Source organism: Eubalaena glacialis, chromosome 9, assembly GCF_028564815.1.
Source record: "Eubalaena glacialis isolate mEubGla1 chromosome 9, mEubGla1.1.hap2.+ XY, whole genome shotgun sequence".
NCBI classification, from domain to species: Eukaryota; Metazoa; Chordata; class Mammalia; order Artiodactyla; family Balaenidae; genus Eubalaena; species Eubalaena glacialis.
In genome coordinates, this window is record NC_083724.1 from 116,076,133 (window position 1) to 116,097,634 (window position 21,502).

The 21,502-nt window shown below is 43.2% G+C and overlaps 1 protein-coding gene across 3 annotated transcripts in view; it reads left to right on the top strand.

Annotated features, from left to right (window-relative positions):
- Window positions 1–21,502, top strand: part of MSRA (methionine sulfoxide reductase A) — a 379,556-nt gene that overhangs the window by 280,357 nt on the left and 77,697 nt on the right. For all 3 annotated transcript variants that reach the window (XM_061200754.1, XM_061200755.1, XM_061200757.1), the window contains one exon: window positions 3,499–3,605. In XM_061200754.1, the coding sequence (XP_061056737.1) occupies window positions 3,499–3,605 (107 nt within the window). The remainder of the gene's footprint in view (window positions 1–3,498; window positions 3,606–21,502) is intronic.

Genomic DNA, 21,502 nt, shown 5'->3' on the forward strand with positions numbered 1-21,502 from the left:
TTATAATCCTTGTTCTACAGAAGAGGTTTGAAGCTCAGAAAGATTAGGAAATTTGCATAAAATATGTCAGTGGCATAGTCAGACTTAAAAACAAGCTCTTGCAGCTCTAAGTCCTAGCCTTCTGACAAGAGATTTAGTAAACAGGTTTTCCTCACATGTGAATTACTGTTTTGCATTCATTATATAAACCAATAGAGGTTGAAAGAAATGGTGAAAAGTTTAATGATGCTAAACATCTATAAATGCAATGTATTAAAAATAATGAGAACAGAAAAGCCCTAGTTCTATAGGTTTCTCAATCTGTTGGGCATCAAATCGTATTTCCCAGTGAACCATCTGCTTTCAAATTTGAAGCTTCTGTCCACTTAATAAGCCCCTTCATTAGTGAACCGAAAGGTACATGCATTGGAATTAACCAAATACACACACATGTATGTGGATATAGATGTATGGTTTTGGTTTAAGATATTATACCTTCTCCTCAGGATGAACTGTGATGGAAAAATGCAATCAAAATAACGTTATCCTTGAGTAGACCAGAGAGTTAATGCCTAGTCCAGTGTCACTCAAGACTCAAAGAAATCCAAACACAGGCTTTCATATTTTCTCTCCATCCCCTAGTGTATCTCTTTAACACTTTCTTGTCTTCCTTCCTGGCCAGTCAGGGGTTTAGCCAGAGTGACCAGGAAGAGAGGGTATTGTTTCTGACATGAAGAACTTTTAGTTTTATTAGAACATCCAAGAAGGGATGTGATTAGAAGGTTGAAGCTGTACATTCAAAATTGAGAGACTTCTGCCCACAGATGTGACTATTAACTGTGTGGATAGCTCCCATCTTTCCAATGGACGGTTAGTTTGGGTTCGTACAGTGGGAGAGGTGGCAGTGAGTCTGGGGTAGGGCTGTGGGTAATGCCCACGAAGTTACTCCTCTTTAAAGCTGTCCACAGTGTGTTGGGGACAGCCCAGACCTGCACAGGAAGACCGCGACAACAGTGGGAGGAGCCACCTCAGGATTACAGTGTTCCAGTGAACAGGCGATCAAGTGAGAATGTAGGATCGAGGGATCATGGCTTCAGGGAAGGGCCCATAAATCCCCATCCCTGATTACAGTAGTAGTATGAACTCTAATTGTATAAATAATGCATGGATTATTTTTTATAGAAATTCATTACCTTATATACTTGCCCAGAATGACAGCCATGTGCATCTTTTCTGCCCAACCACACAATTTTGTGAAGTCTTCCAGATGTTTCTACCCCTTAGGTTGTCATGTCACTACAAGAGCAGCTCTAAAAAATCGATGTAAACTTAAGGGTTTCATGGTGTAATCCTTACACCAGATGCTTTGTGAAAATATGATCCGTGAAAGGGCCCACTGTTAAACCATATCCTTGGAGTGATTCTTAATTATTCCCACTCTGTTTTCTAAAAAGCCAATTTTTATCTGTAAGCAACAATTTTCCATGATCCTATGATAATTCAGAGACCTCCAAGTAAGCACACAGATATTATGGTCTTCAGCGTACAAGGCGTATGTAATCTTAGTAAAACTTATTGAAAAATATAAATAAATCATACCTGCAGGTTCTCTTTTACTCACATACTAATTTCTCTTTTAAAAAAAGAAAACTTAAGTAGATTTAAACAACTACACATGGAGACAGTGTTTTTCGGCATCTTGTTCTGAATGGAGAGGGGTCTGACTTTACCAAAAATCAGCCATCCGGCAATATTTTTTCTTCATGGAGAATGTTTCAGAAGGAACGATGATGCAACCGTCTTGCCATTATGCAAATAGATGTTAGGACAAAAGGATGGGAAGTAGTCACACGGGAAAAGCCCTACTTGTAAGGGAAGGAGGGAAAATTGAAAACAAAGAACATTCTGGAATGTATATTTATCCAGTCTCTTACCCTTCACTAGAATGTGAGCTCTGTGAAGGCAGGGTTTTCTTACATTCATTGCTGTATCCTCAGCATCTGAAAAAGTACTCAGCATGTATTAGGTGCTTAATAAATAATATTTATAATAATACATACTGTATACTGTAAATAATACCTATAATATATATTGTACACCATAAGACTACTACTATAATACTTAAATGAATATATAACTTAGAAAGAAATGAAATAGATATCCTAATTTGGTATTAATCAATGCTTATTGGAGGCATGGGCTGGTTTATTTTTATTATATAATATTAAATTAATATTTTGATGTCATTATTGGCATTGGCTCTTTAAGCCGCTTAGTTCCTGGTCCCCATGTGACCTTTGTGCATTGAGGAGAGGAGGGGACTCTGAAGGTGGGAGAATGGCATTTCTAGGAAGTCAGCTAAGCTGGGGGCTCGAAAAGATAGAACTGTTTGTTTTGGAAAGTTGCATCTTTTACTGGAGGAGTTTGGGGGCACTTGTTAAAACTGAAACTGATGCTTGAATGATGCAGTAAACATGTGTGAAGTTCATTTTACAACAGCATGGGGATCTATAGGGGATCTATGGCAGGCCTGTGGCTGTTTAACTTGGGGACTCTGTCATTCAGTTAGAAATTGACCAGCATCTACACTTCAGCTGCTGTGACCGGGTGGAAAGTACGCTGGGCTGATTTTAAGTGCTAGGTTTTTCTTTGATTAGGTGCATGACCTTAGGCAAACTCTTTAAATTCGCTGAGCATCAGTCACTTTGTCATTTATTAGGCATCTCCTGTGTGCAAAGCACTAGGCCAGGCACTTCCACGTATATTATTCCATTTCCTTATCTGCCAGTCGAGGGACGGTAACACCTGCCACACAGAATGTCTCATTAGGATCCAAGGAAACAGTGTGTATCACAGTGCTTTGCAAGCGATGCATGGTTATGACTTAAATATCTGCATAGAAAAATGCATATTTGCAGAGCATCTACTGTGATGCAAGGCCTGTGATAAATTTACCTTAAGTTCAAAGATATTTGTTACAATTAAAATAGGCAGGGGCTTCCCTGGTGGCGCAGTGGTTGAGAGTCTGCCTGCTATTGCAGGGGACACGGGTTCGAGCGCTGGTCTGGGAAGATCCCACATGCCGCGGAGCAACTAGGCCCGTGAGCCACAACTACTGAGCCTGCGCGTCTGGAGCCTGTGCTCCGCAACAAGAGAGGCCACGATAGTGAGAGGCCCGCACACCGCGATGAAGAGTGGCCCCCGCTTGCCGCAACTAGAGAAAGCCCTCGCACAGAAACAAAGACCCAACACAGCCAAAAATAAATAAATAAATTTTTAAAACGTAGCAACAATTAAGACAGAGAAATAGGGGTAGATATAAACTAAATAATTTTTTTTAAAAAAGTTAAAAAAAAAAATTGGCAAAGCAAAACAGATACGTTGCATGCTTGTTTAAGGAGAGTGGTGTCAGGATGCAGTTAAAACAAGCACTTACCAGGACATGAGTCATGGAGAATGTGTGGCACTGGCCTCGTTGCCCAGGCCACCCCAGTAATCCTCTGCTTTCTGCTTTCCCAGGCTTGCGCCAAGGCAACGACCACGGCTCTCAGTACCGCTCTGCCATCTACCCGACCTCTGCTGAGTACATGGAGGCGTCCCTGAGGTCCAAAGAGGACTACCAGAAGGTAGGGTCCCCTCTCCCTCCCGGACCCCACCTGCGGAGGGACAGTCTGGTGCTTGGCACCTGGCACTGGGTTCTGTTTTCACATGTTTTGGAAATTTCTGTCAGCCTGTTGGAATAGAGCCTTTCTGCGCCACAGAAGAATAGGCCCTTATGCCATTTCTCTTTAAAGTCAACTCCTCCAGATGAATATACAGCTTAACATATAATCTCTCTTGCTCTCTGAGTCTCTTTTTTTTTTCTCTGCCTGTCTTAATCTGCTCAGGCTGCCATAACAAAGTACTACAGTCTGGGGCGGCGGGGCGGGGAGGCTTAAACAACGGAAATCTATTGTCTCACAGGTGAGGAGGCTGGGAGTTCAAAATCATGGTGTTGGCAGGGCTGGATCCTTTGGAGGCTGTGAGGGCAGGATCTGCTCCAGCCCTCTCTCCTGGGCTTGTAGATGGCCGTCTTCTCCCTGTGTCTTCACATTATCTGCCTTCTATGTGTGCCTGTTTCTGTATCCAAATGAACACCTTTATGACAACTCCGGTCATATTAGATTAGGGCCTTACCTAATGACAATGTTTAACTTGATTATCTCTGTTAAAGACCCTATCTCTGGGAGGGAGGGAGACACAAGAGGGAGGAGATCTGAGGATATATGTATATGTATAGCTGATTCACTTTGTTATACAGCAGAAACTAACACACCATTGTAAAGCAATTATCCTCCAATGAAGATGTTAAAAAAAAAAAAAAAAAAGACCCTATCTCCAGATAAGTTCACATTCTGAGTTCCTGGTAGTTGGAATTCCAACATCTTTTTGGGGACACAGAATTCAACCCATAGTGCTCTCTCTCTTGCTTGTAACAGTAGATTGAATTATAATAAAAATACTTCTCAGAAATATAGACATTACATCATGAAATAATTATTTTTCACCATTAACTTGTATTATATTTTAAAAATCTCTGATAGAGATTTAGTCCTTTTAAAAATAACTTGAGTTGCTTTAAATTTTAGAACTTTGTGATAATGTTTAAATTTTAATTATCTTTATATTTTTTAGAGAGTTGGATCCACATTTAACAGTGGAGCCAAGAGCTACAGTAATGCTGATCTATTTTAGAATTATGTAAAAAGTCTGCTATGCAGCCATTCTCAGGAATGTGTGGGTTCTCCGCCTATCCCCGTGGTGGCAGAGGTGGCAGTGAGGAGTGGGCAGGGACAAGAGTACATCTATTGAGAAAAAGGAGCAGGACATGCAACTCATGGTCAGTTCAACTCCGAAAAGCAGAGAGGGCTAATGGAGATGCTGATAGGACCCCATTTATTCCTTAGCACGTCCCCTCCCTCCCTCCAAGGCTGTGAAGTCTGCTTGGATGATAATAGTAGGCAGCCTCGAGGATGGCCCTCAGTGGTTGCTGCCCACGTGGAATCCCCTATCCCTGAGTGTGGGCTGGATTTAATGACTCCCTCCAAATGAATGACAGAAGCAACGGGATGATACCTTTGAGATGAATTCATTACGAGATTGTGGCTTCCATCCTGGGGGTCCTTTCTGTCTCACTGCCTCTTGGATCACTTGCCCTGGGGGAAGCCAGCTGCCATGTTGTGGGGCAGCCCTGTGTAAAGGCACACATGGCAAAGGGACCAAGGCCTCCAAGAGCCACATGCATGAGCTTGGAAGCCCCTCAACCCCAGTCAAGCCTTGAGTTGAGACTGCAGCTCCAGTTTGATAATTTGCTCACATTGGACCTCAAGCCAGAGGTACCCAGCTGAACCGTGCTGCAGAAACTGCAAGAAAATAAATGTTTTGAACTCATTTGAGCCTGTTTATATTTCCATTCTAAAAAGCTTTTAAGTATAAATTATCCTTTCTCAGATCTCTTTTTATGATGACTTTTCTTTTTTTAAGTTTTTTAAATTAAAAAAATGTTTCCATTATAGTTTATCGCAGGATATTGAATATAGTTCCCTGTGCTGCATAATAGGACTTTGTTGTTTATCCAGTCTATATATAATAGTTTGCATCTGCTAGTCCCAAACTCCCAATCCATCCTTCCCCCACCCCCCGTCTCCCTTGGCAACCACAAGCCTGTTCTCTATGTCTGTGAGTCTGTATCTATTTCATAGATAAATTCATTTGTGTTATATTTGAGATTCCATATATAACTGATATCATATGGTATTTGTCTTTCTCTGTCTGACTTACTTCGCTTAGTATGATAATCTTTAGGTCCATCCATGTAGCTGCAAATGGCATTATTTCATTCTTTTTTTATGGCTGAGGAGTATTCCATTGTATGTATGTACCACATCTTCTTTATCCATTCCTCTGTCAATGGACATTTAGGTTGTTTCCAGGTCTTGGCTATTGTAAATAGTGCTGCTGTGAACATGGGGGTGCATGTATATGATGACTTTTCTTTCTCTTTTTTTTTTTTTTGAATTTTATTTATTTATTTTTTATGCAGCAGGTTCTTATTAGTTATCACTTTTATACATATTAGTGTATATATGTCAATCCTAATCTCCCAATTCATCCCACCACCACCCCTCCCCCATGATGACTTTTCTGATAATGGTAGGCTTACCTGGGCACTTCAGTGTGTGCTGGCACTTCAGCTTGTGACCTCCAGCCTTGAATTGCCTCAACTGGTATGTCAGCTGCATAAGTTTTTATCAGATGCCTGACACTTAGAAAGCCATGTATCATGTTTACCTCAGGCAGACACATAAGGATGAGAGACCTCTGTCACAGGACTCTAGGCCAGAAGTGATGGGAGCTTTGTCTAGGATGGTGGAAGTATGAATGGAATGAAGGGATATTTAGGAAGGAGAACTAATAGAACTTGGGCCTGGATTGGAAGTGGAGACTAGATGAGGGGGAGGAGTCCAGGGTGACTTAGGTTTCTGGCTAGTGATGTTTTGTATGAAGGTATGGAGGAGCAGAGGCAGATTTGTGGGGAGGGTGAGTTAAGTTTGGAAGGGTGGTGTTTAAGGTACCCCTGATATGTGCATCCACGTGGCTATTAGGTGGAGATGTGGGCTGTTCCCACCTTGCAGGGAGGGTTGTTGTGATTATTAACTGGGTTAATGCTTGTAAAGCACAGGGCGTAGCACATAGTAAGTGCTCAACAAATGGTAGCCCTTATTACTGTTGGGATTATCAACTTATATTTGGTAAATGAAGCCTTAGTTGCTGATACGATCACTTAGAAAAGTGATAAGTGATGAGAAGAGGAGGCTTAGGACCTGAGGAACACCAGCATTGGAGAGATGGGTAGGGAAGTGCCTTCACCAGACAAGATGCTGTGGCAGGCTCCATAGAGAATTGGCCCCATGCAAAACCTGAAAAGTTAGTTCTATTTGATTTAATCTCTTTATATTTAATTTTAAAGGCTGTGTTAGTAAGTAATACTAAAAGTTACATATGATTAATGCTATATATTGATTTCCTAATGTAATGATTTACAATCTCTTAAGGTACAAACAGTAATACTTAGAGACTGGAAGGATATTAATTTCCCTGCAGAATATCTCAAAATGAGTTGATATTCTGGTGTTCACTATGAAAATTTTAAGTTCACAAGGTCAGTGCCTTCCATGTGATGATGAAGAGGCTAACTTACACTTAATTTTCTGGTTTCTACCCCAATATAGTTTCTTATCCTGAGCTTTGAGTGGAACCCATATTGGTCTTAGATAACAGATACACATATGAAGTAAAATTTAGATATTAAATATTATTTGTTTTAATAATTTCTCCATTATTTTTTTAGATTTGGGGAATGTTAATCTTATATTCTAGACAGTTGTTCTAACCTAGTGCTTTTTGGGTGCTCTGTACCTAAGCATATGGGAATTAAATACATTCCTACGTATACATATATACATATTTTTTGCTTGACTTTTAAAAGTAGGGTCTATTTTTAAAATAAAGATTGGGGCCTTCTTGTGCCCACAGCGTCCAGATATCCATTGCTATTAACATAATCACATAGAACTGCTTTATCACCAACTCAGAGAACAAATACTGTCACGACTCTTTTACACATAAATAAAAACTGCCCCTGGATTCCACTGATAGGTGAGTAGAAAGTCCAGTATTTCTCTCCTGGCAAACTGACTAAAACCCATAGAGTCTTGACTCTAGACCAGAGCCTCCGTACAGCTCTCTACCCAATGGCAGTGGTCTCTCCTGCAGCGTCCAGCAGGAGCCACTAGCCACATAGGGGTGTTGAGCACTTGAAATGTGGCTCATGCAACTGAAGAACCGAGCGTTTTATTTTCTTTTAACTAATTTAATTGTGTATTTACATAGCCACGTGAGGCCAGCGGCAGCCTGATTGGACAGCACAGCAGTGTAAGGGGTGGGGCGGTGTGTGTGTTGCAGGGGGCGGGGCGTCAGCCTGGCTCCCGGACTGGCAGACCCAGGGTTACCAGCCCTCAGCTCCTGGGCTGGCTCACTGCGAGAGCTCAGGGCTGCTCGGCCGTCAGAGGTGCCGCCTCAGGAACTGCTCTCTCCTCTCCTCTCCTCTCCTCTCCGGAGAGGCACGGCATGAGGGTCAAGCGCTCTTCCTCCAGCCACCGCTGGACAGAGCTGAGGACTGAGAGCCATGGCCCTGGGGACCCGTGGCTGAGCTCTGTCAAGTGCAGAGATCTCTTCCTCTCCTGACACAGCCAGTGCCCAAGGGTCCCCACCCGGAAGCTCCGGGTCAGGATTTATCCTTCTGTCCCACCTTGAGCAGTGAGAACTACTGTCCTTTGCCCCCTTTTCCTATCTATGCCATGAGGGGTCAAGCCATTTTCCTTTTCAGGAACCAAAGAACAAGGGGTCTCATGGTGTCACCTACCTTGTTGAGCACTGGCACACAGGTGACCACTGTGATTTTTGTCTTAGTCTGGGTGCTGTAGAAAGGAGAGCCCATGAAAAAGGCTTGTATGTGAGGACTTTACTGGCTGCCACGGAGCAGGAGTGAGGGGCAGGGGAGTGGAAGAGAAGAGGAAGGAGAAGCAATGTAAGTTGGCCCCTGCCCTCGGTGATGGGGTGTCTGGTCCTTATGAAATGACGGGTCCTTCCGGGGGAAGAAGGGAAGCATCTGTCTGTTGGATGCCACCCTCCATGGGTTCACTCCGCACTTCTGGGCTGCACACCTGTGGGCTCAGGATACTGTGTCCCCGGGGCAGGAGGCACATGGCACGGGTGTGAGGTGAGACCCTGCATGAGGCTCCTCAGAGTCCGTGCAGAGCTGGCCGCTGCAGCAGGGACTGCAGGAGAGAAAGGCGAGGCCGAGGGGATCTGAGCTGGTGCACGAGAGGTGGCTGATGCGACGACGTACAAAGGGTCCTTCACCCACCCCTGCCCGGCCCATGCCAGCCAAGTGACTACAGTGTCTCCAGGATAATTTACTATGATTTAGTGACTTTCTGGCTCCTCTGTTAGAGCAGAGAATGAAAAACACGAGTCTAATTTTAGCAGGCATCCTGCTACAATCGTAGAATTACATAATATACAGTTATGTATGTATAGAGTTGATATATCTATATGTACATATAATAATGACATTGATGATAATAGAACAGCAACAGTACTGAGTACTTACTACATGCTAATTACTGTTTTAAGTACTTTATACAAATGGAGCCATTTCTATATCTCTGACTATATGTATCAGTATACATACATAGATATAATGGATATGTTTAGATATAGGTATGAATATATCGCTCTGTATCTTTATGTAAAATCGTATGCATTCATGCATTTCTTGTTTCTAGTTTTGAAGCTTGTATCAATTTCTAACTGTCCATGCAATTGTTATAATTGATAAATACACACCAAAAGAAGAAAAAGAAATCAGCAATTCTCAGTGCTGGTGAGAGGCAGTGTAATTAGCTTTTACACCATAAAGAAGTTGATCTGTGTTTTTACATTTACCTTAAAGAGTAACGTGGTTTTTACTAGGTCACTCACTAAGTAGGGAAAGAGTCTCAGATATCACAAGTTGCCTTCACAGGTGAGTGAAGGAGAGGAAGAAGTTGGGAGGTGACTCCTGGAATTGGCTTCCTGGGTTTTCTCTCCAGGATAACCTTGAACAGATTCCTGAAGCAACAGGGGTCTTTAATCTGGGAGAGTCATTCTTAACAATACTGGATGAGGGTCTAGGACTCCATAATCTACCTCATCACAAACATTCGGGTTAAACCTCGGAGAGGTTCTGCAGATGGCTTTCCATCATTTTATATGTACTGTTTTCTCTGGTAAGAGTTGGCATTTCAGACCCTGTCACCACATCCTGGGAATTCATCTTATTTGAGCCCTGGCGGGACCCCTCTGTACTAACTATAACATTGACTGAAGTTACTAATTTAATAGTCTTCACTGGTTTGCCCCCAGTGACCCCCTAGTAACCAGCTTCTTCAGCAACTTCTTTATGCCACGTGAAGTTGAGAGTGACAGTATTACTTACCACGGAGCAGCCATTTGAACATAAAATTAGCTGATTTTATCACAGGGACCAATTGTTGAGCTAATTAGATGTGCAGTACTGCTGATGAGCCAGAAACCCAAAGTGATTTTCCATCTAAACTGTGGTTTTCTGCAGAGTTGGCTGGGTTGTAGATACCAGGCTCACCAACAACCCTAGGAAAGGAAGAAAGGCTGAAGAAGTATGCTAATTTCCATTCAGATTAGAGGAGGCTGGAGAATCTTATAGAGGAGGATCAGAGTGAAATTTCAACTTCACACTGGGTTCCTTGACCTTGAAAGGGTGGGATTCTGTTCACAGAATCTGACAGCTGCTTCACATCTTTGACGAGCTGCAGCCTTTGCACAAAATGTGAGGTCTTCTTGCCTTTGGACAAAGACTTCGTAATCTTTTGTTAACAGCATTTTCATATTTTTTCCTCAGAGTTTCACGGTGGAATTCTTTGCTTATGGTATTAATTGGAGGAGACAATTGGATGTATTGTTAATTGTTTTTGGATCATGAGATATAGACAGTTTACCTCTCAAGTGAACCTATGATGATATTTTCTAATATTCTAAATTGAATAGTGGCCTGTGGCAGGGAGGGGGGTTGTTCACTTGTGATTTTTATGTCCTGAAAATTTGACTCTTCCTCATTTAGGAATTAAATCTTTTGATCACCAATAGATTATGTTACCTGAAATTTGATAGAGAATTAATAAATCTAAAGATTGTTCTGGCCACATGGCCTACTTCCTTCCCAACTCCTCAAAGCTTCAAGAACAGTAAGCACAAGCTTTCCTCTGGATAACCTCTTTGGGTGAATGTTAAATTACCCACCATGTGTCAAATATAAATCAGTGCCCTAACATCTGTCTCTGTCTCTCAGCATCCCATCTATCCATCCATCCATTCATATCTTCAGCATAGCTATAGTCTCTATTTGCCATATTTTATCTTAAATTTCAATTATCTGGCAATCTGTCACTGTACTCTATACAGTGTCATTTTTTAAAAAAAGTACCCAAGTGAAAGATAAAAAACAATATGCAATGATTGGATTACAACAAGTATTTTTTAGAATTGCTTCAGCTTTGATTATTTACTTTGATTGTTGGCTGCCGACATTCCATGGCATTCGCCACATCCTTTCAGTCTCTGTCTAGGTGGCCACGTTGCCTCCTTCCCTTCTATGTGTCTAATCTCCCTCTGCCTCTCTCTTACAAGGACCCATGTGATTACATTTAGGGCCCACTGGATAATCCAAGATAATCTCCCCATCTCAAGGCCCTTAATTTAATCACAGCCATACAAAGTAACGTTCACATGTTCCAGGGATTAGGGCACCAGGGGGCACCATTATTCAGCCTACTACAGTCTGCGGATCTGGTTTCCATCCTACCACGGCACTGTCACATGTCCAGCCTCAAATGAGGGCTGAAACTGGGAGCTCTTCTTTCCTGGGCTGCTCACCCAGTGGGTGCCCATCTGGCTTCCTCTGGACTCCAGGGCCATCCACAGAACACGCTCAGTATCCCAGAGAGGACAGGGCTTGCTCTCCTCTCTCTTGGGGTCTGTATCTAGTTTTGAAGGGAGGTGCAAATTTTGATAAGCTTATCCCCCTTTCAAACATCTCTACCTTCAAAAAAGATCCACCTTCATCCCCATCCTGCTTACCAAAATAAAGTAGCATACTAAAAATAACAACAGGAAAAACCCCTAAGAGCTAGATTTGGGGGAGAAAATTATGCGTGTGAGTGAGTAATCAAAATGATGTTTGAATGGCTGGGAAGGGTGTTCTGGTACTCTCCTGGTGACTTACTACCCGTGGATCCCTGACTTCCACTTCCGGTCTTCATTTTTAAATTACCTGAGTGTGGATAGCAAAATTTCCTCATAGGCTTGTTATAAGAATTAAATAATATTTTCTATATATGTAAAATACCTCTTGTTATGGACTGAAAAAATATATATATACCTACTATAGCTAGCCTGTAGTAGCCACCCAATATGCATTAATCGAAGCTGAGCCCCTTCAGTCTTCCAATCAAGAAAGTAGTTCTAATTACGCCAACTCAACTGAGAGAAATTAAATATAATTAATAAATATCCAGTTATGCTATAATCATCATAATATAACTGGACCTGATAATTCCCTACCAGGAGGTACAGATCGTTTGTGTTTCCTTGTAAGCATCTGTAGGCTGAAAATTTGAAAATTGGTCCTTCCTTCCTTACCTTCCCCCCATCTTCCTCAGTAAATTAATACATTAATTACCTTATCATATATTAATTGTGTACTGATTAGTTGCCAGACTCGCATTATAGTTGTTTCAAACACAGCTATCTGAAGAAGGATCTCATGAAGTTTCTTGTAATAAACTGTGCTACACATGGTCATAAAAGCCCATGTGTCACAAATGCTCTTTCCTGTAGACCATTTGCTGGGAACTATCCTGACATTAAGTGGGCTGTTTGGGGGCTCCTGGTCATCCTTGTTTCTCCCAAGACCTGGTTCTGTGCTTGGCACCTAGCAGATTGTCAGCAAATATTTGTTGACCCGAACGAAAAAGATGTAGCAGAATAAAGAAGCCCACTGTTACCCCTTGTTACAGACTGAATATTTGTGTCCTCCCAAAATTCATATGTTGAAGCCCTAACTCTCGGTGTGATGGCATTAGGAGCTGGGGCCTTTGGGAGGTGTTTAGGGTTAGATGAGGTTATGAGGGTGGAGCCCCCATGATGGGATTAGTGTCCTTGTAAGAAGAGACACCAGAACCCACTCCCTACCCCCCCATCTCTCTCTCTCTCTCTCTCACTCTCTCCCCCCCCCACCCCCCGCCACTCCCTCTCTCCCCCCACGAGCACACAGAGAAGAGATCACGTGAGCACACAATGAGATGGTGGCTGTCTATAAGTCATGAAAAGAGTCCTCACAATGAAACCTACCCTGCTGGCACCTCCCTGCCTCCAGAACTGTGAGAAATAATTGTCTTTTGTTTAAAGCCACCCAGTCTGTGGTACTTTGTTATGGCAGCCCGGGCTGACTAAGATACCAGGGAGGGGTGGGGAGAACCATAGCCGTGGGTGAGAGCACCTGGGGCCCTGCTCTGCCCTTACTGACCCTGACCTTGCACAAGTCTTTACAGCTCTACCTTCCTGTGTATAAAGTGGGGAACATAAGAACAACAAAAATTTTTATAAATCTTAACAGTTTCCAGTGCTTTGTCCCGTATCATATGAGTGGTAAGCCTCACCCCACACAGGGAAGTAGTTCAGGGTCTGTCCTCCTACCTGCCTTAGGAAGAAACCGAAGCTCAGATGGACTTCATTCATGTTTCCAAGATGACCCAGGTAATACATTTAGACAGAGTCATCTGACTCTGAATTCCATATGCTTTCCTCACACACTGTCCTCGGTAATCTGTCAAGCATTTTACGAATATCACGGTTTAATGGGGTGACTCCAGAGACAAGGCTGTTGGCAATGACTTCATCCTGCTTTTCCAGGGGCCCTCAAATCTCAAACCATTGTGGAAATATAGGATCTGAGAACCTTCCTTTCTCATGAGTAGAGAAAATGGCAGGATTATTCCTGTTTCTTTGTTTACAGGGAAATGGGTAGGTTGCATTCTAGAAATATCCCTTCTCAATCTATTGTGTTCTCTGTGCTCCGATGTGAAAACCAACGACAGCACTAAAAGACTCTTTCACCAACACCAAAAATCATTTATTTGCATCAAAGCACCCTGAGTAGACGTGGCTAAATGTCAGCTGATATTTTATGGTTTGGGGATTAACCAGCTCTTCCTCCTCTTCTTCTTCTTTTTTTAAAAACTTGTGCTATTGTTTAAAGCATGGAATTATGATTTTTAAATGTCCGTGGAAAAGCCCTGAATAATTCATTCACCTACTTTAGTCAAAGAGAAAAATCCCCCTTTGTCTGCCCAGCGGTAAAGATGAAATTCCTCTTACACCCCTCTTGTAGCTTTGTGGTTGTCATTACAGGTATTATTATGAACTCTAAATAAGAACTTGTGAAATAAATGTTTTTATAATGCCCCTTTCTGGGAGGCAGGCCTCTATATTTCTATGTATGCAGCCATACAGACAGATAAATCTTTTAGTTGCATCTGGGTGATTATTTTCATTTCCACTTATTACTGTGTGCTAGACTCCCCTTGTATGAGTACAGATTGCCCTTTCTTGCACTGTATTTAGAAATATCTGCATTACCCCTGGGCATTTGTTCATTAATAAGGGGTGGGGAGAGAAAAAGCTTGTAATAATGGGCTTTACATATTATTAAACTGTATGCATTAACATTTGGGTCCGAATGAAAAATCTGGTTTGTGTTACTGCCCTCTGGTGGTTGTAGTCTGTTGCTGCAGTGGCAGGGAAGTGCGTCCCTGGGGTGGAGTTCTGCCTTTGGTGGCAGCGTCCAGGAGCGATGCAGACTAGGGCATTGCTGAGCCATCAGTCTTTGATTCACAGTCACTGCTTTTCATCCAAGTGCACGGCAAGCACCCTAGGATTCCACTTACTGGCCAGAATAATGATACAAGAAGGCATTCTTGTGAGGACCAAGGAGACATTTTCATTTTAGGGGAGGTATACACACAAAATAACCGTGACCCACGTAGGGTGACATTTGAGTGAATTCAAATTCTCCATGGGCCGCACTCCTCATCTTTCAAGGCCAGCGTGGGAAAATGCAGTGGCTCCGTATGTGTGACATATGTACCACTTGTGGTACCCGAGGTGACTTTAGGGTGTATCCAGATGAGCATTTTCAATGTTAATAGTTATGTGTGAATACTTTAATATGTTTTAGGAACAATGCAGTGAGTGTTTGAAGCCCACGATTTCCTGGGCGTTATTGCTTAGGTGATGCCCAGGAGATGGGGCCCACACACAGCTGCTTTCTTTGCAGTGATAACAGCACTGGGTTGATGAGCCATTGGCTGGTGGGGCAAAACCCCCATGGAGGTGGGGGGATGACTGGGGGCCGCAGCAGCTCAGCCACCTCTCTAAGCCTGGGGTTCCTGATTTGTTAAATAGAATCATAATGACTCCTTTTTAGGGTGCTATAGCATTATAAGGTATGGTGTACATGTCAGGCATCTGTCACAGAGTAGGTGCCCTCATCTCCTCACACTAGGGACACTTCTCCGAGCCTTCCTCCCTGTTCGCGTCCTGCTTTGCTTGCCACACGCATTCCACCCTTCATCGGCCCCTTGTAAGAATTTCTGTGTTCTTCTCCCTCTAGATTGTAGGTGGGGCCTGCCCTGTGGAGTGAGCCCATGTGGCTCTGTGCACAAAGCAGGCTCTCTCCACGTACTTGCGGCAGGAATTAAGTGCAAAATCATTCTAAGTGACGTTTCCCGTCCTCGGACACATTCAGTACATTTCATCTGTCGGATGAGGACAGGGCCTGTACGTGGTCCCTCCTGTCTCCCTGATTCATGTGGTCTCATAACCGGGACTGGGTTAGGTTCCTGCCCATTTGCTGCAAACGGGGAGAAAAGGTCTGCAGTGTCTAGTGCCTACCAGCGCTAATATCGCTCTTATCTTACCAACTGATATATATAGGTTTATGGTCTGCGCCTGCGTGCACATGCTCTACTTGTTAATTTCAGCGGCAGGTAAACGGAAGGCAGTGGGAACATTTTAAATACAGTATTTCAGCTAGGATAGGATCTATTCTGGAGACAACACAAGAGCCTTTGTTGCTCAAGCAGGTAGATTTATAAGGCTTGCCCTGGTTTAGTCTATATAAAATGGCCTTAGGAGTGGTCCAATCAGAGAAATAACCGGGGTGGGGCGGGGGGGGCGAGAGGAATAGGAGCCCTTACAGTTCAGGGGCAACCGGAGTGAAACAGGGTTTGTTGTCTGCCTGTGAAATTCCCATGGATTTTGTCTCAGCTCCGTGTGGTTCTAAGTTTCTCCGATTGCCCTCCACAGAGCTTCCCAGCCTGTTCCTAAATGACTGCAGAACGCCCGCTTGCATGTCCGCAATGGAGGCGATGTTCATTTAAGGCTTCGAGAAATCAGAGCTTTCACGATTGCCATGAAAGCCAGAGAGCCGCAAGCACCTCAGTAGCGGAGATGAAAGGACATGTGTGTGCATGTGTGTTTGGAACTTAAAGGACAGGGAGAAAAAGAAAAGAGATGTTACCGCTTTGCACTTCCTTCAAAGTATGCCTGACTCCCTCTGGTGGGACCATTTAACTCCAAATGCGTCCCCCCCATCCCCCTCGGCCCCTGCCACACGCTCCCCGCTCCCACGACATTCATCTTGGCTTCTGTGACATCTGTTCTGGGCACTGCGGAGCCGTCTTCTCGTTGCCATGGCAGCCGGTGGAGAGAGCCCGCCCATTGGCTGCTAGCGGAGAGGAGAAAAAAAGGCCCGCAGTGTCAGGGGTCGTGTGCCTAGTGCCCGCCTGCCACTGTTTTCAGTCAGCTGCTGGCTTGGCCACATTAACAGAGCACGGGGCAGCGGGCAGAGGCCCGCAGGGACCGCCCACCACAGCTGTGGACATTGCCGGGGGAATGGGGGCCCCCCGAGGTCAATGTCATTAGTTTCTCCCTCAAGTGTGAAGTGTGTGAAGGACAAAAGCAGTGCCCGTCAAGAAGATTGGGCTGCCTTTTCCTTCACCTTGAACTGCTCTGAGCTCCCTTTTCTTTTGTAGTGTTTGGATTGAAATTCATAGGATGACCCTTTCTACTCCCAGCCGTCCCCATAGTGAGAGGGCCTGGGCCCAAGTTAAGCTGTCAGAATAAAAGCCTCTATCAGATTCCATTTACCTTGACCATTACCCTGTCACTCTAAAACGAAAAGAGGACAGCATTCCATTTCAAAATTGGCACCCGAACCTGATTGTTTTTAAAATCATTTTCCTCTTGGAGCCACCTCTGAATTTCACGATGTGATTGGAATCATAGCTGCGGGTTATCACAGTTCTGGCCTCAGAGCTGTAGGTCACTCGCATCCTTACCTCATGGCCGAGTGAATCTATGCCTCCAGTGCCTGATCGCACACCTGGCCAATCGGACAGGTAGAGAGAGGTACAGCCATGAAAGCCTCGCTGGCGGAACCCCAGCTGCCTCTCTTGGGCTCCCTCCTCCAGGTGGGTTTTACGTCCCCGCCGATGAGTGATGGATGGGGTGTCCTGTGCATCAGCTAACACCCGGGGCCTTCAGTCTCCAGGGTCCGGCACCAGTTGGGATTTGGCTGTGGTTGGTGACCTTGCCCCTGGGCCAACACTGACAGCTCCAGTCAGCATAGTTGAGGCTGGAGAAGGAACTTTCACGAATATTCTCTCATCTGCTCCTCCCATGTGTGGTCCCTGCTTCACAGGAGACTGAAGCCGGTGGTTTCCAAGGTCACACCACTTGTGAATGGGTGAGCCCAGAATGCATACTTCAGTTCCTTGCTTCCAAACTCTGTGCGTGCTTTCTCCATCTGTCACATGGCTGCAGTGGGCCCCTGGATGTTTAATGCCCCCGCAGATTTATATATGGTGAAGGTAGCCTCTGATGAAGGCCATTCCTCCCATCTCTACTCATGCTTTGTCATGCCTGTTTTACACTCGGTAAGAATGTGTCATTGGTGTTTAATTTGTCGAGATCAGGGGCTAATGGCTTGAGGAATTCTTTTTGTTCCTTGTGGCGGCTGCTTGTGGTTATAATCTGACTGAAAGCACTGTATACATGTACTTTAACTGAGCGAAATGCTCCCGGCTGATGACAAGGAGGGGATTTGTGCCAGAACCAGTGGGACGAAGTTAAAAATTATTGTCCCCTCTGCTTCCCTCTCTCAGACTTATTTTGGTCCCTTATTTATTTTGGGATAGTTTGGGCTTTATCAGAATAGAAATTGTAGGGGAATTCCCTGGTAGTCCAGTGGTTAGGACTCCAAGCTTCCACTGCAGGGGGTATGGGTTCGCTCCCTGGTTGGGGAACGAAGATCCCGCAAGCTGCACAGCAAGGCCAAAAAAAAAAAAAATAGAAATGTACCACAAAATCATGATGGAGAAGGTCTGTGTTATTAACGTCTGCCTCTCTGCCATCTTTGCTCATCCCTTTTGGCCTGAATCTAGAAGTTTGAGGATTTACTCGTAAATCTTTGAAAGAACTATGGAACAGAAAAAAAAAAAAAAAGTCATGTCACTTCCCTGTCTTTTTGTATGATTATAAGAGAGCTATTGCTTCTGCAACTTGGTGTAACCAGGACTGACACAGTTGCCAGTGGTTCACGAACTAGTCTTTCTATCCGTGTGCTGATCAGGCCAGGAAAGTGAACAAACACTGGATCAGGTTGGAAACGAGGCTGAGAGTCCCCCTGAGCTTACTCTCAAATCCAGTGTCCTAAGTCACTAGAGGCTATTAAACCTACCAGCAAACTGAGTTCTTCCCTTTCCTCTCTCTTAGACTGGGTACAGCACCCACTTAGGGAAAATTAAGCAAAATTGAGAGCCTTTGCATTTCTAGAAATAGGACCTTAACAAGCATTCAAAAGAATGTGCTTTAGTGGCAAGAATGCTAGAATATTTCACATTGCAACTCAAATGATGCTTTTAGCAAAACTTGAGTGAAGTTACTTTGAGTAATATTTTGCCCCAAAAGATAGGATCAAGTGTATGGAGTAAAAATAGAAGGGGGTAGATTTTGACTTACACAACCTACAAGCAACTGTTCTTCCGATTGCACTTTCCACTTACCCCCAACTTTCACTGCTAATCCTCCAATTACCATCCTTGATCAGTATTTATGAGGCCATAAGAAAAAAATGTAGTGAGAAACAGGTTTAACAGTGAGTTTTCCAGAGAGAAAGTTAAGTAAAAGCCAGAGAGGTTCCTGGTGTCCCATTTAAATACCTGGAAAAGAAATCAGTCTAAACTCTCTGAATGGGTAAGAAATCTCCATGGCCTGTGATCACAATTTACTAGAGACACGCAGGAATAAGACCACTAGACATCATTACCCCTGCTGCCCACTCTACATCAGAAAAATGGCCAGGCTTCCGTTTTTCCCCATTTTCTTATCTGTAATTTTAGACTCATCTATCTGGAGAAATTTCTCTAAGATATTTAGTTCAACATTATTTAGCCACAGGATGTGGATTAATGGTTGTATAAAATGACCCTTAATTTCCTCACTGATTCTCAGAATGTATAACATAACGATGGTGAGAAACTATAGACTGGGGTTAGAGCTTGATGTTTTCTCAATAGAGATTTATCGGGCATCCACTGTATACCAGGAGGCTAAAATGACAGCGTTTGTTTTTAATCTAAACGCTAAACTCTTGACACCTTATGTTCTTTGCATGTTGTATAGAACATCAATTTCTTACTGGGCAATAAACTCAATGTACAAAATCCTCCAAATGTAGATCTAATGTTTGTTTTATTTAAGCATTCTCATTTCTTTAAGGAAAGCACCAGACCCCTTGTGCCACAAGGATTCATTAACAAGTTTAGAAACATATTTACCAATACAAACACTTTATTACGAGTTAGCAAGATTCAGTAGGAAAGAAAAATAATTGTGGGAGGAAAAAGAACCTGGTTTCAGGGCTATCATTGTGCCAAAGACAGTTGAATGAAACTCTAATTTATTATTTTTGTACATATTCGCCCAAAGGGTGTTGTTTGGTGTCAGGAATCCACAGAGATTAACACTCAAGCACTTGTGATAGGAAAATGGTATTCAGCAAAGTGCCCTTCTTTCTGCTAAATCAGTTTGTAAAGTGGTCCTAAAAAATGCACACATTCTTTGTTATGACAGCATGGCTTTGTGTTTCTTTTGGTTTTTTTTAATTTTCTTTTTTCATTTTTGGGGCACTCTTTATATTAAGCCATTTATTTAATCTTCTTAATAATTCTATAAGGAGAGTACTATTATTATCTCCATTTTGAAGATATGGAAAATGAGGCACAGAGAGGTAAAGCAACCTTCCCGAGGTCAGACAGCTAACAGGTAGCGGTGCCACCCAACCTGGCTTAAAAGTCTATATGGCTTTGTGTTTCTGATGCAAGACTAATAGGACGTAAAAGTAGAGGTAAATTAGGAGCCTAGGAAATCAGGGGTTGGGGGTTGATAAAAGGTAAATGAACAGTAGGGTTATTCAAAGAGCAGCGGAAGGAAAAGTATCCTTGGGTAGGAGGTAAAGGCAAATAGGATGTGTTGAGGGATCAGGTGGGACTAAGAAAGAAAATCCAAGCCATTGTGTGTACACTGTGTGAAAAAGGAACCTAGGAACATAGACCTGGATAGAGAAATAGAGCAGAAAGTGAAAGGTGGGCCAGAATCAGTGTTTTCCAGTAGAAAGAAACACGACGTATTTTAGGATTGAGAGAACGCTGGAAAGATCACACAGACCAAAAAATGTCTATCTGAGCAGTCTTCAGTGCCCAGCCCTGTCCATGTCAATGCCACGAGGTTGTTGAACTAGATTTTGGTGATTGAAAAGAATTTGTATCCCAATCCTATTTACTGTGGAAAAACTGTGAGCCATCACATTGGGAATTATTCAGCCTACTTTACAGAGTTGTGAGGATTATATACGATCACATTTCAATTCAATTCCCAAGTATTTACCAAGTACCTGCGTGTTGCAGGGGAAGGACGTGATGGAAATCCATATAAATCAAACTCTAAAAGCATGTATGTAAGAAGAATACATGTGTATGTATAACTGAATCACTTTGCTGTACAGCTGAAACATTGTGAATCAACTATACTTCAATTAAAAAATAAATAAATAAAATCTAAAAGCACGTCTGCCTGACAGCTCAGAGCTTGGAAGAGCATTCTGCATCAGCTTGGCTGCATTTATTGGCTGAGTCTCCAGTTAGCTTCAGGTAGAGAGCAAGGCTCATGATGTAATAAAAATACTATTTTTTCCAGGAAAAAAAAGGCAGAGAAGAAAGCCAGCTAGTAGTGCTGGTGTGGAAAAGGCTTTCAAATGTGAAGTTACTTATCCAACTAATGATATAGCTGTTTAAAAGCCAAGCTAGAAGTTGACTGTTTGTAGGGCTCTATGAATTCTGGAGTCCCACCCAGACCTACTGAATTAGAATCTTCAGGGGTGGAGCCAAGAATTGTGAAGTTTTTAAAACCCCCCAAGTGATTTTGATGCACAGCTAGGTTTGGGAAGCTCAGCGTAGTGGATGAGTCCTTAGTCTTGGGCGTCCTTAGTTCTCTGACTTAGGGCTTAGTCTTGGGTGTTTGAGCCTGGATGACTCACTGAACCAGTCAGCTTCAATTTCCTAATCTACAAAATGGATCTAATCATGTGTACCTGGGAAGTTTTATCGTATAGAATAAATGAGCCGGCATGTACCAAGCCTCTGGTTTGCAGGAGGGCTTGATCAGTTGTAATCGTCTTCTCTGCTCTGGGGCATCCCAGCACCTTGTCCTCAGTGTATACTGAAAT